The sequence below is a fragment of the Onychostruthus taczanowskii genome, unplaced genomic scaffold (genome assembly GCF_017590055.1).
Source record: "Onychostruthus taczanowskii isolate IOZ18803 unplaced genomic scaffold, ASM1759005v1 scaffold66, whole genome shotgun sequence".
Lineage (NCBI taxonomy): Eukaryota > Metazoa > Chordata > Aves > Passeriformes > Passeridae > Onychostruthus > Onychostruthus taczanowskii.
Window position 1 is genome coordinate 3,048,138 of NW_024504344.1, and position 24,301 is coordinate 3,072,438.

At 42.6% G+C, this 24,301-nt stretch overlaps 1 protein-coding gene across 2 annotated transcripts in view; it reads right to left on the reverse strand.

Moving 5' to 3' along the window:
* Nucleotides 1-1,270: 1,270 nt before the first annotated feature.
* Nucleotides 1,271-24,301, reverse strand: part of SLC45A4 (solute carrier family 45 member 4) — a 62,907-nt gene continuing 39,876 nt past the window's right edge. For both annotated transcript variants that reach the window (XM_041420838.1, XM_041420839.1), the window contains exons 3-8: nt 13,347-13,535; nt 10,799-10,978; nt 9,613-10,688; nt 9,414-9,513; nt 8,212-8,423; nt 1,271-7,348 (exon numbers count right to left, since the gene is read on the reverse strand). In XM_041420838.1, the coding sequence (XP_041276772.1) occupies nt 6,986-7,348; nt 8,212-8,423; nt 9,414-9,513; nt 9,613-10,688; nt 10,799-10,978; nt 13,347-13,535 (2,120 nt within the window). In that variant the 3' untranslated portion in view covers nt 1,271-6,985. The remainder of the gene's footprint in view (nt 7,349-8,211; nt 8,424-9,413; nt 9,514-9,612; nt 10,689-10,798; nt 10,979-13,346; nt 13,536-24,301) is intronic.

Genomic DNA, 24,301 nt, shown 5'->3' on the forward strand with positions numbered 1-24,301 from the left:
GGGGGGTGATTGTGCCTCTTTGCAGGGCACTGGGGAGGCCACACCTTGAGTGGTATTTCTAGTTTTTGGCCCCTTAGGGCAGGACGGTCGTTGAACTGCTGAAGCATGTCCAGGGATAGACCACGGCACTGGCAAAGCTCTGGAGCACAAGCCTGGTGAGGAGCAGCTGAGGGATCTGTGGGATCCACTCTGGAGGAAAGGAGGCTCAGGCGAGACTTTGTCACTCTGCAATTCCCTGAGAGGAGGTTGTAGCCAGGTGGGCTTTGGCCTCCTCCTAAATCACAAGCATAGAATCACAGAATCAGCTAGGGTTGGAAAAGGCCTTGGAGATCATCAAGTCCATCCTATGAACAGGACAAGCTGAAATAGCCTCAGTTAGCACCAGGGGAAGTTTAGATTGAGTATTAGGAAGAATTTCCCCATGGACAGGGTTGCCAAGCACTGAGAGGGGCTACCCAGGGAGGTGGTGGATTCACCGTTCCTCGAGGTGTTTAAGCAATGACTGGATGTGACACTCATTGCTCTGGTCTACTTAACAAAGGAGGTGATTGGTCATAGGCTGGACCCAGTCTTGGAGTTATTTTCCAGTGTAATTAATTCTGTGATTATTCTATGAAAAATTAACTAAACCCCAGGCAGACATTGACTTCTCAGAGCTGCCAATAGTTGTTCTGAGGAATTTCCTTTAGGAAAAATCAGAGATGAAATCTGTCAAGGAAACTAGAAATCAAATGGGGCAAGAGAGCTCTTCACTGCATGTTTACCCATCATCTGATGTTTGTGATCTGGCTCCAGCTTTCTCCTCTGGTTCACAGTGGTCCAAGAGGTGGATGAGTTTGGATGTGAACTGATTTCTTTGGGAGCTGCTTGTGGCTATTAAACCCTAGACTCAGAGGTGACTGGGGAGACCCTCAGCTCTTCAGCCCTAGCGATGGCATGAGTGGTGATGGATTCTGTGTGACAGTCACCACCCTTTGTCAGAGCAGAGCCTGGAGCTGGGGACACACACCTGCCCCAGGTATGCCCATTTTGCTCCACCTGTGCTCCCTCCTGGGTTACACCTGCACCCTGAAAGTGTCAGGTGCCTTTAGAACCATCTCTGAGTTGCAACACCTGCATTCTTGCCAGGCAATATTTGGCAGTAGCATTTTTGGAAATACTCACAAAGCTCTGGGGTGCAGGTGAGTGTTACTTGCCTTGCACAGCTCAGGGACCAGGTGTCCCTGTGCTCACCTTCCCTACAAACACCACAGGGACACGAGCCACCAACTCTTATTGAAATGTTTATTAAGATCGAACTTCAGAACAACAGATTGGAACACAATGTCTCGTGGAGTAGAATATTTCTAAACTGATTTTTTTCTTTTCTATGCATAAATGAAAAAAAAATCAAGATTATACAAAAAGAACAGAAAGTGCAGAACACAATAAAACAGTTCTCATGCAACAATTTTTTAAACCTTTAAACAGAAAATAAGCTCAACAGTGTAGAAATAAAAATCATACATACATTATGCCGTCTACGCACTCAAACATTCATCTGTGACATCACTTTTCTTTATCCCTTTTTCCTCATAAAACAACATTATGTGTTTAACACATGCTTATAAACATTGCTAAACTCAGCAAGAGCTATTATAGTGCCCCAACTTAATAAGTTGATAAAAAAGTAGTTGTCATATGGCCAGTTCACAAAGGAACTAAATATTCTCTTTTTTTTTTCTTTTTTTTTTTAATTTTTTCCCCACTATGAGATGCCTATATGCAGCTTTCTAGTAATACGAGGCATTTAAAATAAGCTGGTCATTTGGCTACTTAAAGGGCTTAGTGTTCATGTTACATCAGGCAAAACAAATTCACATTGGGAACTGCCAATTTGTTGAGAGAAAAGTCTGGATTTTGGGGTAATTTATTACAATTTTGCTGCCACGAAGGACTGAGTAGGTGCACAGTAAATAAGGTGACACTAAGTTTGATTAAATGCTCCAAGAGCTTCACCCCAAACTTCCACATTTATTTAAGAATAAATGTGCCAGAGCAGGTCAAATTGAACCATGCTCTGCATTTTCCCTAAAATTGTAGCAGGTCACAAGGGCATCAAAAGCCCTTTAATTACAGCAGATGCTCTCTTTTGGTGGGGGATGCATTTGTCCCTCCTGGACACCCCTTGTGCTCCCAGGGGCGAGGGAAGCTGAGGTGGAAATTCAGGTGAAGCTGCTTGGGTTGAGGAACCAAACCAAATCAGTTTTCCAGGAGGTGATTTTAATTTAAACAACAGGAAAACCTGGAACACCTTAATGAGCAGATCACTGGGTGCAAGTGCCATGCCAGGAAAAGGAGTTGAGCCTTTTTTTTTGTTTTATAAGGCTGTTTCTGAACTGCTGAGCCTCAAATTCAAATCCCAGTTGGTGTTTGAGCAGCTGCAGCTCCTTTGGATGCAACATGACAAAGAGAAAACTTTGGGTAGCTCCATTTTTTCCAAATGACCATTTTGTGACGTGCTTTACAAATGTTCAGCTTTGTCATTTTAGGAAGGAAAACAGCTAAAGGACTCTCTGGAACCATAAAGTTTCTGCAAAGAAAAATAAAATTTGGTATTTCTTCCACACAGTCATCAATAACATTTCTGTGCAATATTTGGTGTCCATTACATTTATTTGGCCTATTCAAAGGAAACGAGGACAAAACAGCTGCAAAGAAAACCAACTTCTCTTTCACGACAGACATTTGAGATGCTGAAGCTGCTACATGTGCTTGGAATATCATGCAGGAGTTCATTTGTTCATTTAAATAGGATACATATTTATAGCTGAGCTTGTCTTGCATTGGACTAGGATGAGGGAAGCCTGGAAGAACTCAGTTGAAAACATTGTGGAGTACAGTGACAGCAACACACAACCCCCAAAGGTATTTTGGCCTGAGCAGTGTGTCTGGAAATGTCCAAACACAGAGGTACAGACACACACACATCCCTAAAAACCCCCAAATCTCAGCACCTGCCTCCTGTGCTTCCCTCCTGCCCAGATGTCCCAGCTGTCCCAGCTGTCCCAGGAAATAAGTGTGACCTTCTCTACCTTTACTCATAGATGTGACCTCAACATGCATGGCTGTGAGATCTGGCAGCCAGGAAAATCCTGCTTTTCATGGGGGATGCTGGAGGAAGCCAAGCTCACCCTAGACCAAGGGCAGGGGATATGTTCTTAACAATGGAAGCGAGGTTTTAATGAGGTACCTGGCAAAAAGCACCGTGGTTGCTGCTGTCATTCCAAGTGCTGGGGGGTTCAGATGAGGTGGGAGAGGGATAAGAAAGACTCAGTCCTTGCCTTTGAGGAGAACCTCATGCAGCCTGTTCCAGCCTGGGGTCTGAGTGCCAGCATTGATGTGCTGGGAATATTTCAGAGCCTAGAAAAAGGCTCCAAATGAAAGGGGAAAAGGACATTGTGTGTTTCAAGAGCACAAACCTCCGTTGGATTTACTGGCCTCCTCCCTCCTGATGATGAACAACCCCTATCTTTCCACAACTACTCACAGCCAGCACCAGCAAAACACCATATTTATGTTATTAAAAGGCTATTTAGGCAATAAATCTCTATGAGAGTCATCAAACCAGCAGAAAGAGAAACTAAGAGAAACTAAGAAATTATTGCTTCTGGAGTTTGAAATTGCTGTGCACAAACAGCACAGATCTCACTGCACTCATGGAATAACCCAGCAGGGCCAAAGCCACACTGTGCCTTTCCGAGGGGTGAAAGTTAAAGCTCCTCTGCTCTCACAGGAAGCATCTCGAGATGTGCAGCTGACCACAGCCCTCGAGGGTCCGAGCACCAGCAGTGCCTCATTTCGCACATCACTGCAGCAGAACATGTTAAAATTGTTTATAGTATTGAACAACTCAGAATCTAACCCTAAACCTTAGTCCTACTACACTGATGGTCCAATGGGATGACTTCAACTAAACAGGAACACAAACAAAAAAAAAGATGTTAGCTGTCACCAGGAATAAGAAAAAAAGCCACTTAAAACTTCTCTTTCCACAAGCTCTGCAACAAACACATAAAAGTGTACTACTTTAATTATGGCAAAGAAAAATCATTATAAGGTAAGAGACAGATGAAGAAATAAATCATTGCCCACTCTACACTGAGCAGTGCTGGGGTTAGAAAGATAACTCACATCCAAGGAAAAGCCCTTGGGAGACCTCAGCATGTGAAGCCAGTGTGGGGGTTTCCCAGGCTGGCCCAAGGACAGGAGGAGATGCTTTGGCTGGGGCTCTCCAAGTTAATTCTTCTGGCAACACTACAAAAACTTCAGCACATTTACAATGAATAATTATTTCCTTTGCCTTGACCAGGGAGTGAAATCAGCTTCCTGCTGTGGCAGAGTGCATATTCCTGCGTTATGAGCCCCATGAACAACTCCAAACATGGATTTTAACATCCAGTTCTTAGAAATGAAGCCATGCCAAATGCTGTCTGTGACAAAACTGGCCCTGCCCTGCCTTTGCTTGAAGCCTCTGTGTTCCAAATGAAAGGTCCTTCCTCTGTCCTTGCCCTTCTCTGGCTAAGAAAGCTCCATAAACATGGGTGAGCTCACTCCTAAAATGGTTTCATGTTCTCTGTGGGATCTGAAGTCAGAGGGAGCTTCAGCCTCTCCACCCTCTCTGCAGCTACTTGGCCAGTGTGATGGTGCAGTGAAAGAGATCTTGGCTTAGAAAGTGCAATGTGGAGTAATGGAGATTTGATCCAGGCTGGTCCATGGAACCCTTGGGAAAAAGGTAAGGCTGGCACCAGTCAGAGGATGCAGATTTTTGAACTGTTGAAGAACCTTTCCAGCAGTAAAGATTAAAACAAGGAGTACTTGACAGCGGTTATTTAACCAAAAGCAGAATCTTCAAGGAGCTTCAAAACTAAAATATTAAAGCCACTTTAAAATGTGTAACTCAGCATGTAACTTACATGAATGCCAGTTCTAGGGTGAAACACAACACTTGTCTCTCACACATGAACATCACCAGAATATATTAAATGTAACTGAGATGATAAAATTCATGGCAGAATTTCTCACAACTGCTTTCTTCAGTAAGGTCTCACACTCTTCAGTAGTATTGCTCCCCTGGCTGAACACAGTTCACAGTACATGTTCTACATAAAAAAATATTCACCAGAGGAAAAAAAGACTTCTTCAAGACACTTGGAAAAACAAATACAACCCTAAGTCCTGTGTGATTACATGTACTTCAGTGCTCTGTGATGTTACCAGCCTAAAACATCATCACCCTTGACAGCAGAGGCCATAGGCATTGACTGGAAGCCTTCAGAGAAACCCACAGATGCCACCTACAAATACACCCAAACATCCATTGCTCAAAAACAGTGACAATTCAAGTAATTCACTAAAAACTGCTTTTCATATTGAAATATAGCTTCTTTGTCTGAATGCCTGGATTGCAGCATGATTGACACAGGCATTTGCAAGTCTTGGAGGAGGAGGAGTTTGAGGCAGCAGGAATCTCACACTGTGCTGTGTTTGCCTGTCCAGCACAGGGATTGAGGCAGCCTGGGGGGCCCAAGCCAAAATGAGTCAACAGCATCACAAACGTGTCTTACAAATGACAATCGGAAGTTTGTGAAACACAGGTTTTGAAAGTTGCTTTAAATGGCTGCTGGATAATGATCCAAACCTATTTTAAATCAAGTTAGCATAACTCTTTGAACCTCTTTCCAGAAAAGTATCTTTGCACTGCAGCTGTGTCCTGAATCACAGAAGGGGACATGGAGGATGTGCTGACAACATTGGTACGGCAGCTCAGAAGAGCTTTGGCCTACAATTCCTCCAACACAGGGACTGGAACAGCAACATTTGAATTTTAAGGCCTAAAAACTGTTTCTGACACAGATTTTTATACACCCAGACTATGCCATAAAGTGACAGAGGTAGGCCTTGGGTTCTCCTTGTTGTACTGACCCCGTGCCTTTACCTTGGCTGCTGCATTCCCAGCCAGAAGGTTAAAGGATAGTAAAAAGTGCAATTAATCAATGACTTCCTTTCCCTACGGAAGAGAATCCGCACGCCCCCTCCCACAAAGCTGACCCCAGAGATGCCCTTTCTCCACGGCAGCTTCATCCAGAGATGATCAGTTTAAATGCTGAGAAAACCCCCGAGTTCACCAGCACGTGAAACTCTCAGCTTAAAATTGTCACAGCGTTTTCCAACGACATTCATAAAATGCAGCACTTGTGATAAAGAAACCTGTGAGTGCTGGTCACCTCTCCCAGCTGCTGCTCCTTCCATCTACAGCTGACATCCAGCACCCAGTGTCACCCTCTCCTGACAAGCAGCAGATCTGGGAGTGGTTGTGAATAGTATGACTAAAAGAATTCACGGCAGTTTCTTAGAAACTGCAGTAATTGCTTTTTTTTTTTTTTCCTTGAAAATAATTGCAAATAAAAGGAGTCTGCAGTAATTGCACTAACAAAAACATGAAGTCTAAAATTAACGTAGCTGTCAGACCAGTAATATCATGCTCGTGAAAAAAAATCAATTGATGTCTAAGCATAGTGAAATCTGAAATGTTCAGACAAAAAAATGGCAAGAGACTATAGGTCGAGATAGCTTCCATTTTCTGTTAGTTTAAGAACAGCTGAAAACTTAATTTTTCTAACTGCTAATTGTATACACTGTGAGTTTCATGCAGATTAATAAAACTTATTTGAAATCTAAATGTATTCTTAATAAAAAAGTGTTCAGAAATGATGTTTCTAAGTTGTAGAGAAAGCAATTAGCATCAGAGCAACCTGCTCAAACCTAGAGGAAGGACTACAGAATTTCATTTACATTTTTGCATGAAACTGCCTTTTCTTCTGTAAATTTTAGCTACAAGTAGTGAAGGTCCTAATTTACTTTCCTGGAAAAAAAAAAACACAACAAAAGTTCTTGATCGTGCACCTGCACTCCTTGGAATGTGGGTGAACAAGCGCTGGAGGCCTCACACGGCTGACTCGCCCTCCGGCTCCGCCGCCGCGGCTCCTTTGCGCGTCAGCTTCAGCACCGTCGGCTTCTCCGCGCCCGCGCCGCCGCCCTCGGCTGTCTCTGGAGGACCCAGTCCCTTCGGCTCTTCCTTTGGCTCTTCATTGACTTCGGGGTAAATCACCAAGAAAGTTGCTGTCAAAAAACCCAGGAAGGATCCCACCGAAGCCACCATGGGGATGACTCTGACCGTGCCGACCATGTCCACCACGCCGCCGAGCGCGGAGGCCACCAGGATCTGGGAGATGTAAACCTGACACGACAGGATGGCGCAGTCGATGCCAAACCCTCGCTTCGAGTTCCCAGGGCTATGGTGAATGTACTGCAAAAAGACAAGAAATGTGGTAGGAGGTAAAACAATGGATGAAAGCAATACTTAAACACCAGAACTTTCCTCCAATTTCTCAGCCCCATGGTCAACTTCACATCATCTTTGTGCAGCACCATGACACAACTCCAGAGCAAGAGCCTCCTTATCTGCTCATCAACAGCCTTCTCAGGACCCTGCAGCACGAGGCAGGTATTGACAGGGTCACTTCTAGCCCACATCAGCTCCAAGATTAGGTTTTGTAAAAACAACTTTACATGAAACATTTGGTGTTACATGAAACATTAATTCTATGATTATAACAAGGAATCCTCCTCCCAATCACAATTCAAGAACTCGTAATAGAAGTTCCTCCTGTAGTTTGTAATCCAAATGGAACAGCAGAATGACACTTTTGGGAAGTAAAACTGTCCTTGTTTCCAGCAGAATTGTTTTGCTTTATGTATGCCCAAAATTACAGCTGCATTTCCAGACTCAGTTCAAAATTTAAGACTGTGAAAAACCTGAGTAACATTACCATACCACATCAAGACAGGAGTAACAACTAGATATAAATATTCACTCCAATAATAATGTAATTTCTCTTCATCTGCCATATGCACCCAGATTGTTTTATACCTCAGCAGAGGAAAAAGCAATTGTGACCCCCTCAGAGCCAACTCATTGCCAAGACTATCTGATTTCAGCACCAGCTCCTGCTATTTACTATCCATTCAAGCTTTGGCACACATCCCAACCAAGCAGATATCTTCAATAATGGGATTTAACAAATCTATTTGTTAAATGCCACCGTGATCTTAAGAGAAACATGGATGTTCTGCCTTGATTCACATATATGCTCCAAATATTCCACATACCTGTTTTATCTCATGGTATTGTCCCAAAAGCGCGTAGGGGCAGTAGGAGATGCTCATGGAGACTATTCCCATCGTGCTGATCATTATCATGGTGACGTACACGTTGGGGAACATGGCCATCACTGCAGTGCCAAGGGAAAAACCCAGCGTGCCCAGGATGTAGATCACTTTTATGCTAAGGTCGTAATTGTCCAAGTATTTCTGCAACAAGGCTGCAGAGATAAAGAATAAAAGAGGAATCATAGAATGGTTTGAGATGGAAGGGGCCTTAAAGACCATCCAGTTGCAACCACGACTGCCATGGTCAGGGACACCTTTTACTATCCCAGGCTGCCCCAAGCCCCATCCAACCTGGCCCTGAACACTTTCAGGGATGGGGCAACCACAGCTTCTCTGGGCAACCTATGCCTCACCACCCTTACAGGGATGAATTTTTTCCCAGTATCCAATCTAAACCTACTTTTTTTTTTGTTTGAAGCCATTTCCCCTTAAATATCAGTTTACTTACTAAAATGTTAGGGGATTGATGTGGCCATGGCAGCCCTACACCCTGTTTAGGAGGTGGATGCTCATATTTGGGCTGTCTGACCAGCACAGCCCAGGCCTCACTGGGAACAGGATGTGTTCCTGCTGCAGAAAGAGCCCGTCCCCACAGTACCGAGCTGTGCAGACACGCCTGATATGTGCTGCAAAACACAGAATTTAACTTTGGCAAAACCTCTCAATTTCAGGGTCTATCGCAAGCGCAAATTATCTGCAGAATAATTTTCAGAACTACATATTTATAATTTTGATTTAAAAACAGTCTTTGCAAGAACCCTCTTGAATATGCTTAAATCTTCTACGAAGCATGATTTTAGTTTCCTGAAGGCTTGTTAAATGCCACTCAATATCCTTTGATTTCATTTTGTGCTTCATGCCACTTAACCATCTGTTCATATTTCCACCTCTACATATGGAGGAACTTTTTAATATTGATTCTTAAAGAAGCCCTTCCCCTTATGACTGCAAGAAATGCTTTTCCAAAATGTCCTTTACCTCAAGGAGGTGGATGCCAACTGAAGCAACACCATTTCAGGAGTGCAAGAAGTTGGATGATCTTTGTGGGTCCCTTTCAACTCGGAATATTCCATGATTCACTTTTACCTTAGAAATACATGCATGAGGTGCATTCCACACTGTGTGACTGCACAGTCTCTTACCTGAACAAACAGCAGCAGTAGCAGCATAAATCACCAGCCCCCAGCATCCCATCTGAACCCCAGCATTGTAGGCGTGCAGCTCAGTCGAGTTCGAAGGGGCCTGCAACAGGCACAAACACCAACACCACTTTGTTGTACTGAGCACATCTCAGAAACGAGGGACTCTGAGCAGGTCTGCCCACAGGAACTGCTCTCCTACCTTTGGATCACCCTGGAAGATGACCTGTCCCATGAAATCCGTATAGAACACAGCTTCAGCAATGATGGAAAACCAAGTCAGGAGGTGGCAGACGCACAGCCTCAGCAGCTCCTTGGGCATCTTTAGCATCGACAGCCACAAGAGTCTGACGGTGGTTTCAGTCTCGCCCTCTTCGCTCTCCGTGTCCCCGCTGGAGTTGGTGGTGCCGCTCTGGTTGCGGTGCCGGCAGCGCTGCCGCTGCCGTTTCTGCATGTCGTAGATGTCGTTCATGCTGCGCGAGGACTTGATCAGGACGATGGCGTTGGCGCGGCGGAAGCGGTACCGGTGGGAGCCGATCTTGCCGTAGTATGAGAAGGTGTAGGACGGCTGCCGGTAGAACATGTGCCTGCGGCGCCGCATGGAGTTGGAAGTGCTGGATTGCTTCATGCCTATTCTGGCGTGGCCGTTGAGGAACTCTTTTGGTAGGGAGCCGTTGATGTTTGGGACTTTATCTTCATTTAAACGATTATCAAGCAACATTTCCTCCTCCTTCTCATTCTCCCTGAGGAAAGCAGACAGGTGGTTGAACTTGGACTTCATGATCTCCTGGCTCGTGTTGTGGGGAGTGTTTGGATATGAAGCATCCTGAAAAATGGAGGGTTCGATGTCATGCAGGAAAAGCAGCTCTGATTCAATTTCCAATGTGGCATCAGGCATGTGCAGAACTGAGTCACTCTTGCTTCTCACAATGTTCACCTCAAGGAACTCCATATTGAGGTCATGCTCCGACTGAACCTCATCATGGAACATGGAAGCTCCATACGGCTCTTCCTCACTAATTACATTCAGCCGGTTCAGAGGGGGTAGACTGCCACTGAATTTGGCACTGGAAAGTGTGTCTCCTTCATCATCGATCCTGTCCTGCTGAGGGTTATATTGCTCTTCTTCAATGCTGAAAAGGTGGAGAGCAACGGAGACAGAGAAAATGATGGCTGCAAAGAAAAAAAGGACTTGCTCTTGAGATTTAAAAATGCTACCCAAGAAGGTCTGTGTCCAGTCCAGTCCTCCTAACATATAACCAATTGCTCCTCCAAGACCTGTGGAACAGAAAAAAGTGAGAAGTGAGTTCAGGAATAATCAATTCAGCCATGACCTGGTCTTCAGGAAGACTGAACAGTGACCAAAAACATCTCAGCTAACTCCCTACCAGCTGAAAATGCATGGATGTTCAGGGCCATGTCTTGTTCTTCACTGTCCACCACATCCAACAAGTAGGCCCGAATTGGCCCTTCGGTTGCATCGGCGCAGAAGTCCAACACCACAACCCCAAGCACCGTGAGAACTATTCCAATGGGCTGCTTGTCCGGGACATCACCAATAGCCAGACCTGAGGAGAAATGAGAAAGGTATCTGAGCATCTCAAAAAGGGCAAACTCCTAAGAACAAGCTTAAAACATTAAGAGAGAGGTGGCCAACGTCTTCACTGCAAACATTCCCTTATGGAGCAAAATGGCAATTTCAGCTCTTTGGCACAGCATCATGGAAGGCTTGGGACATGGACTGTTTTTATGTCCTTAAGACTGACATTTACCAAAATGTTATTTTATAAGGCATCTCTTAAACCTCTGGGAGTACTGGATATTATTTCATATTCATCCCATGTATTTTCCTTCAGATGCTGAAGGCTATTTTTATAAAAGACAGCCATGGTTGGAGAGGGGAGCATCCAAAATGACATATTTCATCTGTCAGACACATCCACAGGTAACTGCACTGCTGGCAGCATTCTTCACACAATGCTTAATGTACAGTAGTTGCAGCACACCAAGATAAAGTGAAATTGAACCCCTTCATCGCTCTCTTTGCTTTTCTTAAACATTCTTATTTTCTAGATTGCTTTTTATAAGCAAAACTTTTAAGGATGAAGCAACATGGATGTATTTTGCATTGCAAAAAGCATCAGTCAGCTTCTCTCGACAGCGTAAGATGAAATGCTTTTTCCTACAGAGTAGAAAGGCAGCATTAGTGCAGAGCTGGATAATTTGTCACGAGAGGAACCAGTGACAAAAGCACGAATTACTCGAATCACAGAGATTTGGAAGTTACACATGTGAGGCTGATAAAACCATTAGTGTAACTGACTAAAATGTCTGTGGAAGGAGATGAACTGGCTAAGCCACCAAAAATCATCTAAATCTCAAGCGCTGATTCCTGCATATTGAATCCTCATTTATACCAAGCCCTTTGAAGGCTAAATAAATTTATAAGTGTTCCACATTCAGCTGAACCCTACAGCAAAAAACACCAACACTGCTGCAGATCTGCTGGTAAGGTGTTCTCCTGGGACATGGCTGTATCACGACTGGGATTAGCCAACCTCTGTGCTCTTGGTTCCCCTCCCTATGACTCCTACTGCCAGAGGCAAAGTTATGAAAGAGGGTCTGATACAGTTTTTGCAGCATGTCGTGTTGTCCCAAATTGCAATTAGGATTGCAAGTAACTGGAGACTGAGGATAGGCAAGCGAAACAAAAAAATCGACAATATTTTCTCCTGCTTTATCAGAAGGCTTCAAAATAAACCTATAAACAGAGCCTGAGGTTTGCTTGCCAGTATCAATGGCTTCTGATCTAAACTACTATATGGAACTGAGAGCTTCTTATCACTTAAAATCTTGTAAGGGGGTTGCAGCCTAACATCCTGCAAACATCTGGAGGAAGAGGAACAAGTCTTGGAGACACAACTAAATACAATTGATGACAACTAAATACAATTGATATCAAACCATACAGTCACCCCAGGACCATGCCATATGATAACAATTAAAACAAATAATATTTATTATTTGCATAAATTAAAAAAAACCCATAAACTAAATGTCATCTATTTGAATAGTTTGTCCACTGCAGTTTGCAGAGAATTGAAGCCAATCATATGGCATTCCGGTCTGGCTTTAACAGGCCGAGCCAAGGTAACATTCCACTCCTTTCCCTCAATTAGTAGACCTCTTTCACAATAGAGCTGCATCTAACCCCAAAAATGAGAGCCAAGAGGATGTTATTAGGTGCTAAGTTCCTTTTGTTTGCATCAATCCAATCATTTTGTAAACATTTTCCTAAACGTACTTGCTGTCACCTCTCCTACAATAAATTTACAAAGAGATTGTAGATTAAATTCGTAGTAAACTATGTTCAAGGGAAACTATTTTTACCAGCTTTGATGGGGGCTCAGGGAAAATGATTTTCCCACATAGTTTTTGATAAACAAATATTAACTGTGTTCTGGACTTTTTCAATACCGGGTCTAAGAAAAGCACAAGAAAAAGTGAAAAGATAATTTTTGAAATAATGCTGGAAACAGGATGTGTTGCCAGATATGCATTAAAGGGAAAATGGATCACAACAGGAAACATTTCCCTGTGAACAGGTTGCTACAATTTTCCCATGTCAAGGATCGACCAAATTCGTCTCAGCGACTGCAAACATTATGCTGGCAACCATTGTATTAATAACATTGTTATTAATACCAGTTACAGCTAGGATTGCACAATGCTCAGCACAGTGCTGTAACTCATGAGTTCAAATAATAACAGGCAAGATGGACAGAGCTTAAGTGCAGGGTTGTGGAGATTTCTAAAGATTTTAACACTAAATATGAGGTAAACCAACTTCAGAACATTATCTTTACTTCCTACATTAAAATCTCAAAGCAGGTACATTAGCAGGGGATGCATGTAGGGCATTTCCTTGTTCTTTACCTATCACAGAGCCATTAAGGAAAAGTGCAACTCCAAAGAGGACACCAATGCAGAGAGCAAGGATAAAAGGCCGCCGGCGGCCCCAGCTCAGCGTGCAGCGGTCACTGGCCGAACCTATCAGCGGAGTGAAGATCAAGCCCAGGATAGGGCTGAGGAACCAAGTGAGGCTGTAGTATTGTTCAGGAAGACCTAAAACGAAGACAAAAATGATGGAAAGGTTATGTGGTACACACAAACATCTCACTCTATACATGAAGTTTTGTTAAAGCATTGAAAAGGGTAAATTTGAGGGTAATTTATCTACAGTGAATTCTCTCCCAACTTAAAAACTCATTTAAGATTCTTTAGCAATGGTTAAAAAACAGCTAAGGAAAGTAGAGATTGTTTACCTTTCAAATACCTGGGCAATAAGAAGGTAACAGTTGGAGCATTTCTGCTACTGAATCCTCTATTGATTTGTGCAACATAAAACCAAAGATTTTAGGGTGCTTGGAAACTGCCTGGCTGTCATATACACAGATACCCTGCTCAACAAAGCTTTTAAGATTCAAAATTGAAAATTATAGTGGTGCTGCTTTCATCTAAGACCACCCCCACATAAGGGTTATTAAAGATTTAATGGACTGAGAGTGAAGGACAGAATTTGAATGTCTCATGAAATGTCCCATTTCTAAGCACAAAAATGTTTACTTACAAAAATTAATGACAGACAATAAAACAACAATTAGCAATTATTCATCAACTTAAATAAATCTAAAGTTTGCTCATCCCCACTGTCTTTGCTTTCTTAAAGAACAGAGATGACTATTCACAGGATCAGATGGGAAAAAGTTAAAATTTACTACATAGCACGTACTAGAAAGCAACAACTTGCTAGAAAGAATAATTTCTGAGAATTAAGAGCTCCCAAGCCCTGCTCTCCACAACCCCAGCACGGAGCAGTGGCCTGCAGATGGCAGACTGGCCACAGCAGCAGCCCTGGCGGCTCCTCTGGGACCTGCCTCTGTTTATCAGCACAGGGTAGGTAACGCTCCGGCACGGTTCTTAGAATAACATTAAAAACAAAACAATCTATTTCTTGCAGTCTAACTGATGCCAAGACAGAAAAACTCAGTGTCTTTCTCCCATGAAGGAAAACCATTTATTATCCAAACTCATATTTGGTGAGTGTGAGCAGCATTTGACCTTTGCTGACGAGATCAACCTGTACCTTGTGCTCCCTGTTCAGCACATTGAGGCATCCATTACCAAGCAGGATTATACCAATCCCTGCCCAAAATAGCCTCTGATGCAAATTTGGAAGTCTAATCTGCTGCTGTTTAAAAGTAGCACCAAATCTTGACCAGCAACACTGACTTCTTCTATGAGACAGATCAGATTTTCCCAAGAGTGTTGCACACTCTGTGGTGATACAGAGGTTATATTATGGAAAACAAGCTATTTTGTGGCATAAATAATCAATTTCATCATCAGGATTCAAAATCCAGGTCTGAGGCCAAGGTCTGTGTGATTTGACTCAACTTTGGCTAATGAGCAAGCTAACAGTGACAGCTGCCCTGATGAGTCCAGTTATTGGAAGGGACCTGCCCCTGGTGAAACTTCCCAACCTGTGTTTGCCATGAACCTTGTGCCACAGGGAATGGCATCATGGTTCAGCCACCTTTCCTTGTTACAGGCAGCTGCAGGCCTGCACTGAGGCCAATACTCCATATCAGTACTTACCATGGAACTGTTGATTCCTTTTGCACAGGATTTAGATCTTTAGGAAAGGGCAGTGTTTGTACAGGTGGCACCATGTTCACATCATGATTCAAGTCACTATCTCCTGCTTAGCTTTTCCTGCTGTCTGGTGATGTCTTGGCTGTATGTCCAGCTAATACATGGAAGTATTAGCTGAGACATAACTCTGTGTGCGTTTGCATATTAGACCTAAAGCTCTTGTTCAAGAAGCCACACCTCCAGACTGCAGCATTTATTTGCACCATCCAGCTTCTCTTCACGAACACTGTCCTCATCAAAGGTGCAAGTCAGGAAGCCAGCAATTCAAGCAGAAGTACAAGGAAAACTTCCACCCCCCTGTGGTTTTAACACTCCCTTTAACTTCACCAGGTTCAACAGCTTCCCAAGCACACAAGCAGGTTCAGGCACCTCATGTTTAACTGGCACCTCACCTGCTTCAAGATGTTGACACTTATCTGTGCCTGAGCCGGCATAATGATGGGGAAGAGGAAACATTTAGTTCAAGGCAAGTAAAACTAAAGGCTGAGCACGATTAATTTAGGGTGAATGATTTTTCTGCAGGACACAGAAGAAATGGTAATGTGTAATTACTCATCTCATTTAGCCTGCACAGAGCAGTGGTAAAGCACCCAAGGTTGCTACTGTGTGAGGCCAAGTCCCTGCAGAGTCTGCTTCAAACAGGCGAGAGGCTGCAGCTTAACCAGTGTAATGGATCTTTACTGCAGTGATCATAGCATCTGGAATAACTTGATGGCATTTCACTGCACGAGGGCTGTGTGTTGAAAGCAGACATTTCTTTTCTGAATTATGTTGTGACTTGTGAGTTATGAGCTGGGACATCTCAGTTGAGCTCATCCATCAGTAAACACTTGTGAGACGCTGGGACAGTTTTGCAGTAAATCATACAGAGACTTTAAATAAACACAGGGGTGAAGGCTGGCAAGAGCTCTGTCATCTGCCTAACAAGCCTCATCACATCTTATGTGAATAAACAATCAAATAGACATATTTAAGTAAAAGGGACACAAAGATTCTCTTTGAATAATCCAACATCCGTTGGGACAAACAATTTGTTTTAATGGAGACTGTGAGCAGAAACAACAAGGAAACACTGGTAGATCAGGGACAAGCAATAGAAGGGCAAATCAGGGACACCAGGGGTTGGCACAGCTCACTGTCCCTCTGTCCTTGAGGCCATCACTTTGTCTCCAGTCTGCAATGACACTTCTCTGTGGTGTCTTAGCAAAAAAACCCAAAAACCTGCACATTTCTGAACTGGACGGATAGGTATTTTTATGCTTTACAGCCACAGCTAACTGTCATAAAAATGTCCTAAAGTTATTAAAAAAACATTCAGTACTTGACTTCAAGTACTTTCAAGATCAACTTTGCATGTAATAACTCAAAATCAGATTAAGGTCTGGTTTGATTTTACAGGTCAGTAAAAGGAAGGAAAAAAGGTTTTTTACCTAACCTTTGATGCATGACTACAATTTATGAGTTTTATCTTTCCATGTGTGAGTCAGGAGAGACTGAAATGCTTTTTTGGGAAGAATTTATTTTTACTTACTGCAAAGGGTGATCTTCCTAACATCTAAGTATTATAAATAAAAGCCTAAATATAAATATTTACAGTGAAAACTGCTTACTTTGCAGAAGACATGAATCTCAATGATTGCAGAACAGAGCCATGGATGTAGCTTTTATGGAAGGGTAAAAAGGACACTTGAAACCCCAAGAACATTATGTTTCAAGATTCTTTTTTAGAAAAACCACTTTGATTTCTTTTTTAATTGAACTACTCATTAGCAGCCAAAATATCTATCTTTAGAAAAAGAGGCCACGATAAAAATCTAGACAAGAATTAATAGCCCCATGCCAAGGAAAATGGAAGAATTTCTAAAAAGCTTTGAGTGCTCCCCCAAGTAAACAGGAAAGGGATAACTTTCAAGTGAAACACGAGCCATTCCCATAGACTGGGTAATGGCAGGAATCACTGACATGAGCACAACCTTCTTTCTCTCTTGCTGGAAAAGCCATGCCATGGGACTGCTTCCATAAGCTAAATGGCAGGGCCCTGATAAATTGCATTCCAAGACTAAGCCAGCAGTTTATAAAGTCATCATGTGTGTTTTACATACAGTTATGCAGAATTCCAAACTGTTACCATTTATTAAGTGATGTGCATGGCTTTACTGTAGGTATGTAAACTGTGAGTTTGTCACATCAGAATGTAGTTGGTTACTCAAGTGGAAAACAACTGAGTGGGTTTAGAGAAGACTCCTGGTGGGAAGCAGGCACACATGAAAACTAAAAGCAGTACAGGAAAAAATTTATCTGCTGTTGGGAGAATTCCCTCCTCAACCTGACAGACTCCTCACCTCAGCAATACACAGGCAGACAGAGCAATCAATTGTAGCAATGGGCAGGAAAGTGGATTATCCAGAGTTTCCTTTTGTGTTTGCTTTCTAAATCTGAAAGTTGGGATGTGTAACTGATAAACTCAGTCTGCCCAGTGAACCAAAACTCTGAGAGTTCTAGTGCCCAGAAGACTCTTCTTTCTCTGTACAGATTTAAGTGTCATCTCTGATGTCTGTGCTCAGCATTATTGCTGGGAAATCAGACTTTTGTAAAGCTCACAGCCACATTCTACCAGGAGTTTTCCAGGAAAGAGCTTTCTGAGGCACTGAGCACGACCTCGACCTCCACTGTTCCACGAAGTGAGACTTCAAAAGGTGCCTTGCAGATGCTTTTCCCAAAATTCACCCTTCATGCTGGCAGAGTCTGCAGGACCGTCATCATTTTAACAGCAGCTTGCTTTAGTGCTAGACATTTTTATATAAATGAGAACATTCCAGACAGACAAGGAAAACTCCAACCCCAAAATACAATTCTTCCCTTAAAAGAGGCTGTTCTGGTTTTAGTATCTTGAATGTCTGCATACATGATATGCATATTTAGGTTGGCGCATGTGATTTAGCAGGAGAAGTAAAAAAAAAAAAAAAAAAAAAAAAAAAAAAACAAACAAAAAAACCTGAAAATTGAAATACTTAAAGAAATTGTTTGTGTATATGTGTGTGTCTGTGTTTAAACAACAGAAACCCCTCTAAGTCTTCCAGAAGTTTTCTGCCTCACTGGAATGAGCTCCAAAAGTTATAAAAGTTCTGTCTGTAAGGGCATTAGAAAGTTGAGGAAGGTAATTGTATATCCTAATGGTTCCTCTCTCTGTGTATGTATGCTGCTAAACCTATGGAATGTCACCGTTTTATGAAATATTTTAAAATGGGAAGACAGTTCAGAAGGAAGCTGAGGCAGGAAAGACAACAATAAGCAGAAATGGTAGAGACAGAGGGAATGTTTTGACACCAAGAAGTTCCTTCTGACGCCCCCAAGTACTTTCAAGTTCCTTCTGAGTGGCAAGGACTCAGCTGGGGGGTGTATTTTAAATAAACTTGGCTATGGTTACGTGCTGGGCCAGCAGCCCTGCAGCATCCAGCCTCTGACGTGCACAACAGATGCACAGATGCTGGCTTGGACTGGATTTCAAGGCAGCACAACCATGAGATTGTCATCCATTTGACAGCCTGTCCACAACCTCTTGCAGCCAGAAGCGAAATGTCCCAACTGCTGAGAGCTGCTGTATCCCCCCAGAACAGGCCACAGCTCAGCTGGGACTGATTTTGTATGGCCAAGAGTAGTTTCATGCAGCACATGCCTTTACCAAAGGCTGCTGAGACACACATGCAGACTCAAAGGCCAAAGCAGCTGCATCCCATTACCAATTTAATGCTGTTCCTTTATTTTGTCTGTAATTTTCCACCTCCACACTTGCCTTGCCAGGTAGCAGCTCTTAGAGCAAACCACCATCCACCAACTTGGAAAAGCAGCCTGGTGGCCTCACGGGGGAGGAATAATAACTGGAGGATTATTATTTAGCCTTTTACTGACAGCTAATCTGAGGAAACATCGAGGAGGGAAAAAACATATTGGATAAACAAGGTTAGCATTTGTGGCGTGAACTGAATGTGGAGCAGGTCACAAGGCAGACTCAGAAGTCTCATACAAATCAGTGAGAAAAAGAGCAAAACACAACAACAGCTTCTGTTAGGAGCGACGACTGCCACTGAGACCCTTGTAATATGGCATTTCCCAGCCAGCTACAAACAAACAGGACACTGGCTTCTAGTAAATAAGGGTTTGTTTTTTCCCAGACAAAAAAAGTGCCCAACAATAGTGGGACCAGCACTGCTCACGGTTCACAGGAAATGCTCACTGTGTCACCATCAGTCTAAGGGCTGCGTGAGGTCACGAGTTACATGGAAGAAAGATTAAGTCACATGCAGCAGTTTCTATTCAAAATCTCTTTTTGATAAGTTCTATTGGGGGAAAAATAGTTCTTTATAAGCTTAACAATAAGATCTGATATGGGAATAGGATGCTATGGTCCTATTTTCATTTGTTAGAAATCATCACCTAGAGACTTGTTTATACACTTTAAATAAACACCATACAAATTTCTGAATGAACACAAGAAGCTGTCGTGCCCTGCAAATGGTTTCTATTCCACAATTTCATCCTTGTATAAAATACTGCATGCTGCTAAAAATATTTCACATTGATCTGTTTAAAACTGCATTGCTTATACAATCTGCTTTGTTTAGACTATTTTTAAGGAGTGCACCAAGCAGAACCAATCCTTGTCAAAAAGCTGTAGAAAAGTTTGAACTCTGGTATCTGTTTTTCATCTTATACATAAAAATTATAGGAAACACTGCAAACTGAAGCAGTTTAGCTTTGGAGTATATATATGAGGAGCAGGGGTTTTAGAATAATTTAATAAATTAGCCAAATATGCTTAATATTCCCTTATGTTTAAAATGAAAATACAGACTTGCCACACATTTGTGTCTCCCAGAGAAACTGCAAACAAGTTGCAATCCCTGTTTTGATACCATGAAACTTTGACCATATATTCTTTGCTTCTTACTATCCCCCTTCAGATTTTAGGACTTTTAATGGCTTAGAATGTGACCCTGAGCTACCAGAAAAACCATACTGAACCAACATGTGTTGAGCCAATGCACTGGAATAGACCTGACTGGTGGTCTGAGTGCTACTGAGGTACAGTCAGCACTTGTACATAGAGTTTGTTGCACCCATGAGAAACCACATTCTAACTTCTGGATTAGAAACAGAAACTCTGGCCAACAGGGAAGGACTAAAAAAAAGTAAAGTAATTTCTCTGGGTGCCCATTACCATGATCTGAGCAGTGAGAGTACAAGCTTTTAAGAGGGAAATAATTTTAAGTACTTCTTCAAATCAGTCTGGCAGCACATGAGACAAGACAGCCTCTAATTTGCAGCCCTAATGCGACAGTATCTACAGCTGTTGGGGTGAGAAGAAATGAAGCTTATACAGGACTTGATTTTTAGATGAAAAATTTGCTTTTCATTCAATGACTCCTGCCCAGCCTGCATAAAGCACTTGCTCAAGCCAAGTGCTCATTCAGAACCTGCTTGGAAGAAGCAGCAAACAGCACAACACTGATGAAAAACTGACCAATACTTATGATCACAGGGCTCAGATCAGTTGCAAGAGAGCAGGTGGAAGAACTCAGAACAAAACTGTGAGATTTTTCATTGCTGTTTAGCTTCCTATATTAAAATGATTGCCCAGCAAGCTGTCAGGCATCTTGATTCACTCAGTGTCTCAGGAACACCCTACTGCATAAACAGCATCTCAAAACTGTGGCTTCAATCTTCCCACTGGTAAAATTCACATCCTGAAATTCCTCTTGTGCCTGTCGAATCAGAACTCTTGTGCTTAGCCTGCAACATTCAGGAGCTGTCAGCACATTATCCCATCTCACAGGCAGGAGTACGTGTGCTCCAAGCCGAACACTGCGGGAACACAAACGTCAGCCACTTGCAAGAAGTCTCTCCTCTCCCTCATCCCCCTCCTGTAAGGTCTTGTCAGCAGGGATGGATGCACAAGGGCTGGGATGCTGAGCTCCCAGCTCACTCAGCTGCTCTGTTACTGCTCTGGAGGATATACAGGGCTGCCTCCTCCATGCAAACAAGGAATTTTTTGTGGGACACAAGACCAGAGGGATGAAGTATAATTTCTCCGTTGGATGGGGTTATGAGCACAGAGGAGAGTGATAATCAAGATAACAAATAATTAATAGGAATATTGCAGACATAGAAAACATAGCACTGAAAAAACCTGACATCCAAGGGCAAAAAGCAGAAAATTCTTTCCAAAACTACCAGCAGAAGTCAGCTGCAGCAACCCTGGAATGGTCAGGAAAAACCCAGAGGACCAGAGAGACACTTTGCAGGGGAGAGGGCTGGGGTACTGTCTGTCTTCTAGGACAGAAACCTGCTTCCTGTATTGCTGTGATATTCAAACCTTCTACAGCACATTCAGACCTTTAAAATGCACCCACATTTCTGCTTTAGTCACTCCCTATCATAAGGACAAGATTCAAGGCAAATTCTTCATCTACATTAGAGACATAGGAACAAATAATTAATAGGAAAATTAAAATGATTATATTAGGTTAGAGATGTAGGAAAACTGTCTGACACTTTCTTAAAATTTGTATTTCAAATTTTTGATTTCCTTAGGAATTGGATGCAAACAAGTCAACACTGTTATAGCAGAATTAACTCCCAAAAATTTGGAAACTATTTCATGCCATGTCTGCACCTAGACTAGAGCCATCCATTTTGAAAGACCAGTTCAACTGGTAATAAAACAAAAGAAAGCCCTTGCTCTTCAACAGCTTCAGTACAGAAATATTAGTGTGGTGTTTCACACAGAGAGTTCTGGAGGTGTTTTTAAGCTGCAGAAGAGTAATATCTCCTTCTGGCAAAGCTGTTCTGCCTTTTGAAACTCCCTATGCAAAAGCATGCCAGCAGCAACCGCAGTGGGTTAAATAACACTTCTGGAAAATGGAATTAAGGAAATAAGTGACAGGCCTCTTAAAGGATTTCATCATCCAACTCTCCCATTTTCTGTCTCTGCTCAATTATTGCTTCTCAACCTCCTACAACTGTCCTCCCCTTCTCATATTTGGCAGCTGTGGGAGTCATCAGAGTTTCATTAAGCTCTGCTGCTGCACGGCTGCTCTGCCAAAGTTGTAGAAAGGTTTTATGCGGCTTTCCTGACAATTTCTGGTTTATAACCCAGTTTTATGGTGCTGTGTCAGGAAAGAGAAGCGTATGTTAAGAGAAGTGAGCCAAAGGTATATGTGGAAGGGGAAGAGGGGAAGCAAAAGCCTGGGAACAGCTGAGGTTTGAGGAATCAGAGAGAGAACGCATAGGCTGATCTGCAGGCAGGCAAATGTGATTTTCCTTTTAGCATGATCACAAATGCTGCCAAGCATAGCTTTTAAAGCTTCCATTATTTATTTTAAAGTTTCTAATCCTCCTACTAACCTACTTCCACAGGGGTAACCTATGGTAATTCAGGTAGAATACTGTTTCGAGCTTACTGCCTTTATAACAATCCAGTTTCCTACTTCCTTATCCAATATTGACACTATGCCTATTACTTGGTTTACTCCTGCTGCTGCAGAGGAGGAGGAATCAAAAGCAATGCATATGACCTGCCCTGCTCAAGGAAAGGCCACAGAATCAACTGCTGTTGTCGATTTTTTTTTTTACTGTAGCTAATTAACAATTCCTATAGGTTCCACTGAATTATATCCTTATCAAACCCACAGTATTTATTTTTGCCAGGGTACAGTGTAAAGTGCCAGCTTTACTTAAGACAGAAGCTGAACCTTTTATGCTCAAATACTGAGAACACCAAACAAGCTTTCCCCATGCTGCAGCAGGAAAATAAGCTGCAGAGAGCAAGGAAACACAACATTGCCAAGGGCTCCCACCTACTGCTGAAGCTGATTCACTCAAATTTGCCAGATTATCTGTGTTGTCTTTTTCGGCTCTTGGGAAACTTGTTTTTTACTTTTCTTGCTCTCTCACTTATTAACCAATATTTAGAAATATATCACTTTGACACTAATAAGAAATTTGCATCACAGCGTTCAACAAGCTGAAATGGAATATAGATTAAATCTGATGCAACTTCCAGTGTGCTGAACCAGCACTAATAAAAAAAAATCATTTTAACCACCACTGTTTAGCAGTTTTAAGGGTGTAACAGAGGTGTTTACATCAAGTAAAAAACTGAAAACTTTCTTCAGTGTTTCAGAAAAACATAAGTGGTGTTCTGTATCATAGAACCACCCAAGGCTGACTTCAATGTCAGGGTATTTATTCCCAGCCTGTCTCCTGTTGCTGGCTGGTTAAGCAAGCTGCAGACACAGGATTTGAAGGTCACACACACAACATCAGCATCCATTTCCCTTCACTCCTAAGTGTCTAAATGTATGCAGGCCCATGTATGAATGCAGCAGTCAATAAGCTGTTTCACCACACTGATCCTTCCCTTGCCCTTATGGGATGTAATTAAAAGGCATCAGCCGTACGTGATGCCCCACTTGGGCTCGGCGCATTACGTAACGCTGCAGCACTTCCCGCTCCTCTGGCTGCAAGATTACACATCAATTACTGTGACATGTGTTGCCTGAAGAGATGCAGCATCCCAGTTTATCCAAAGCTCAATAGGGTTTTTCGTCACTGCTTTTAGAATATTGACAAATTTATAAACATGGGACTTTGGCTTGAATTCCTTGAAAATTCCCAAACCCAAGAGATTCCTACACACACAACAGAAAATCTTTCAGCAACCTGTTCTGTTAATCAACAGTGGAGCTTTTGTTGCAGTGATTAACACATTAATACCCTAGAACATGACCATCCACTTACATGGCTGAGTCAAATCCCAACCAAAAACTCGTGTTAACCCATAGCTGTAACTCCAAGTAGAGTCAAACCTCAACTGTTAACTCTGGGTATTTAACCCAGACTGAAGCAACCCTCCCACCTCTTAAAAATGTCTGGTCAACAAACAACTTTTCACCTTAAGAACAAGCTTTTTATTAAAAACCTACTGACTTAAGGGAGACCTGTTCAATATGGGGCTGCCCAGCAGCACCATGAGGCAGCAGTAGGTGCAGCCTGTGCCTTCCTTGCTCTGCTGCTGTTCTACTCCACAGGGCAAGGAGTTTGTGCCCAGAGGAAACTCTGAGTACCATTCCACACTGCTCCACTCAGACCTCACAGGGAGGTGAAAGTCTGATTGA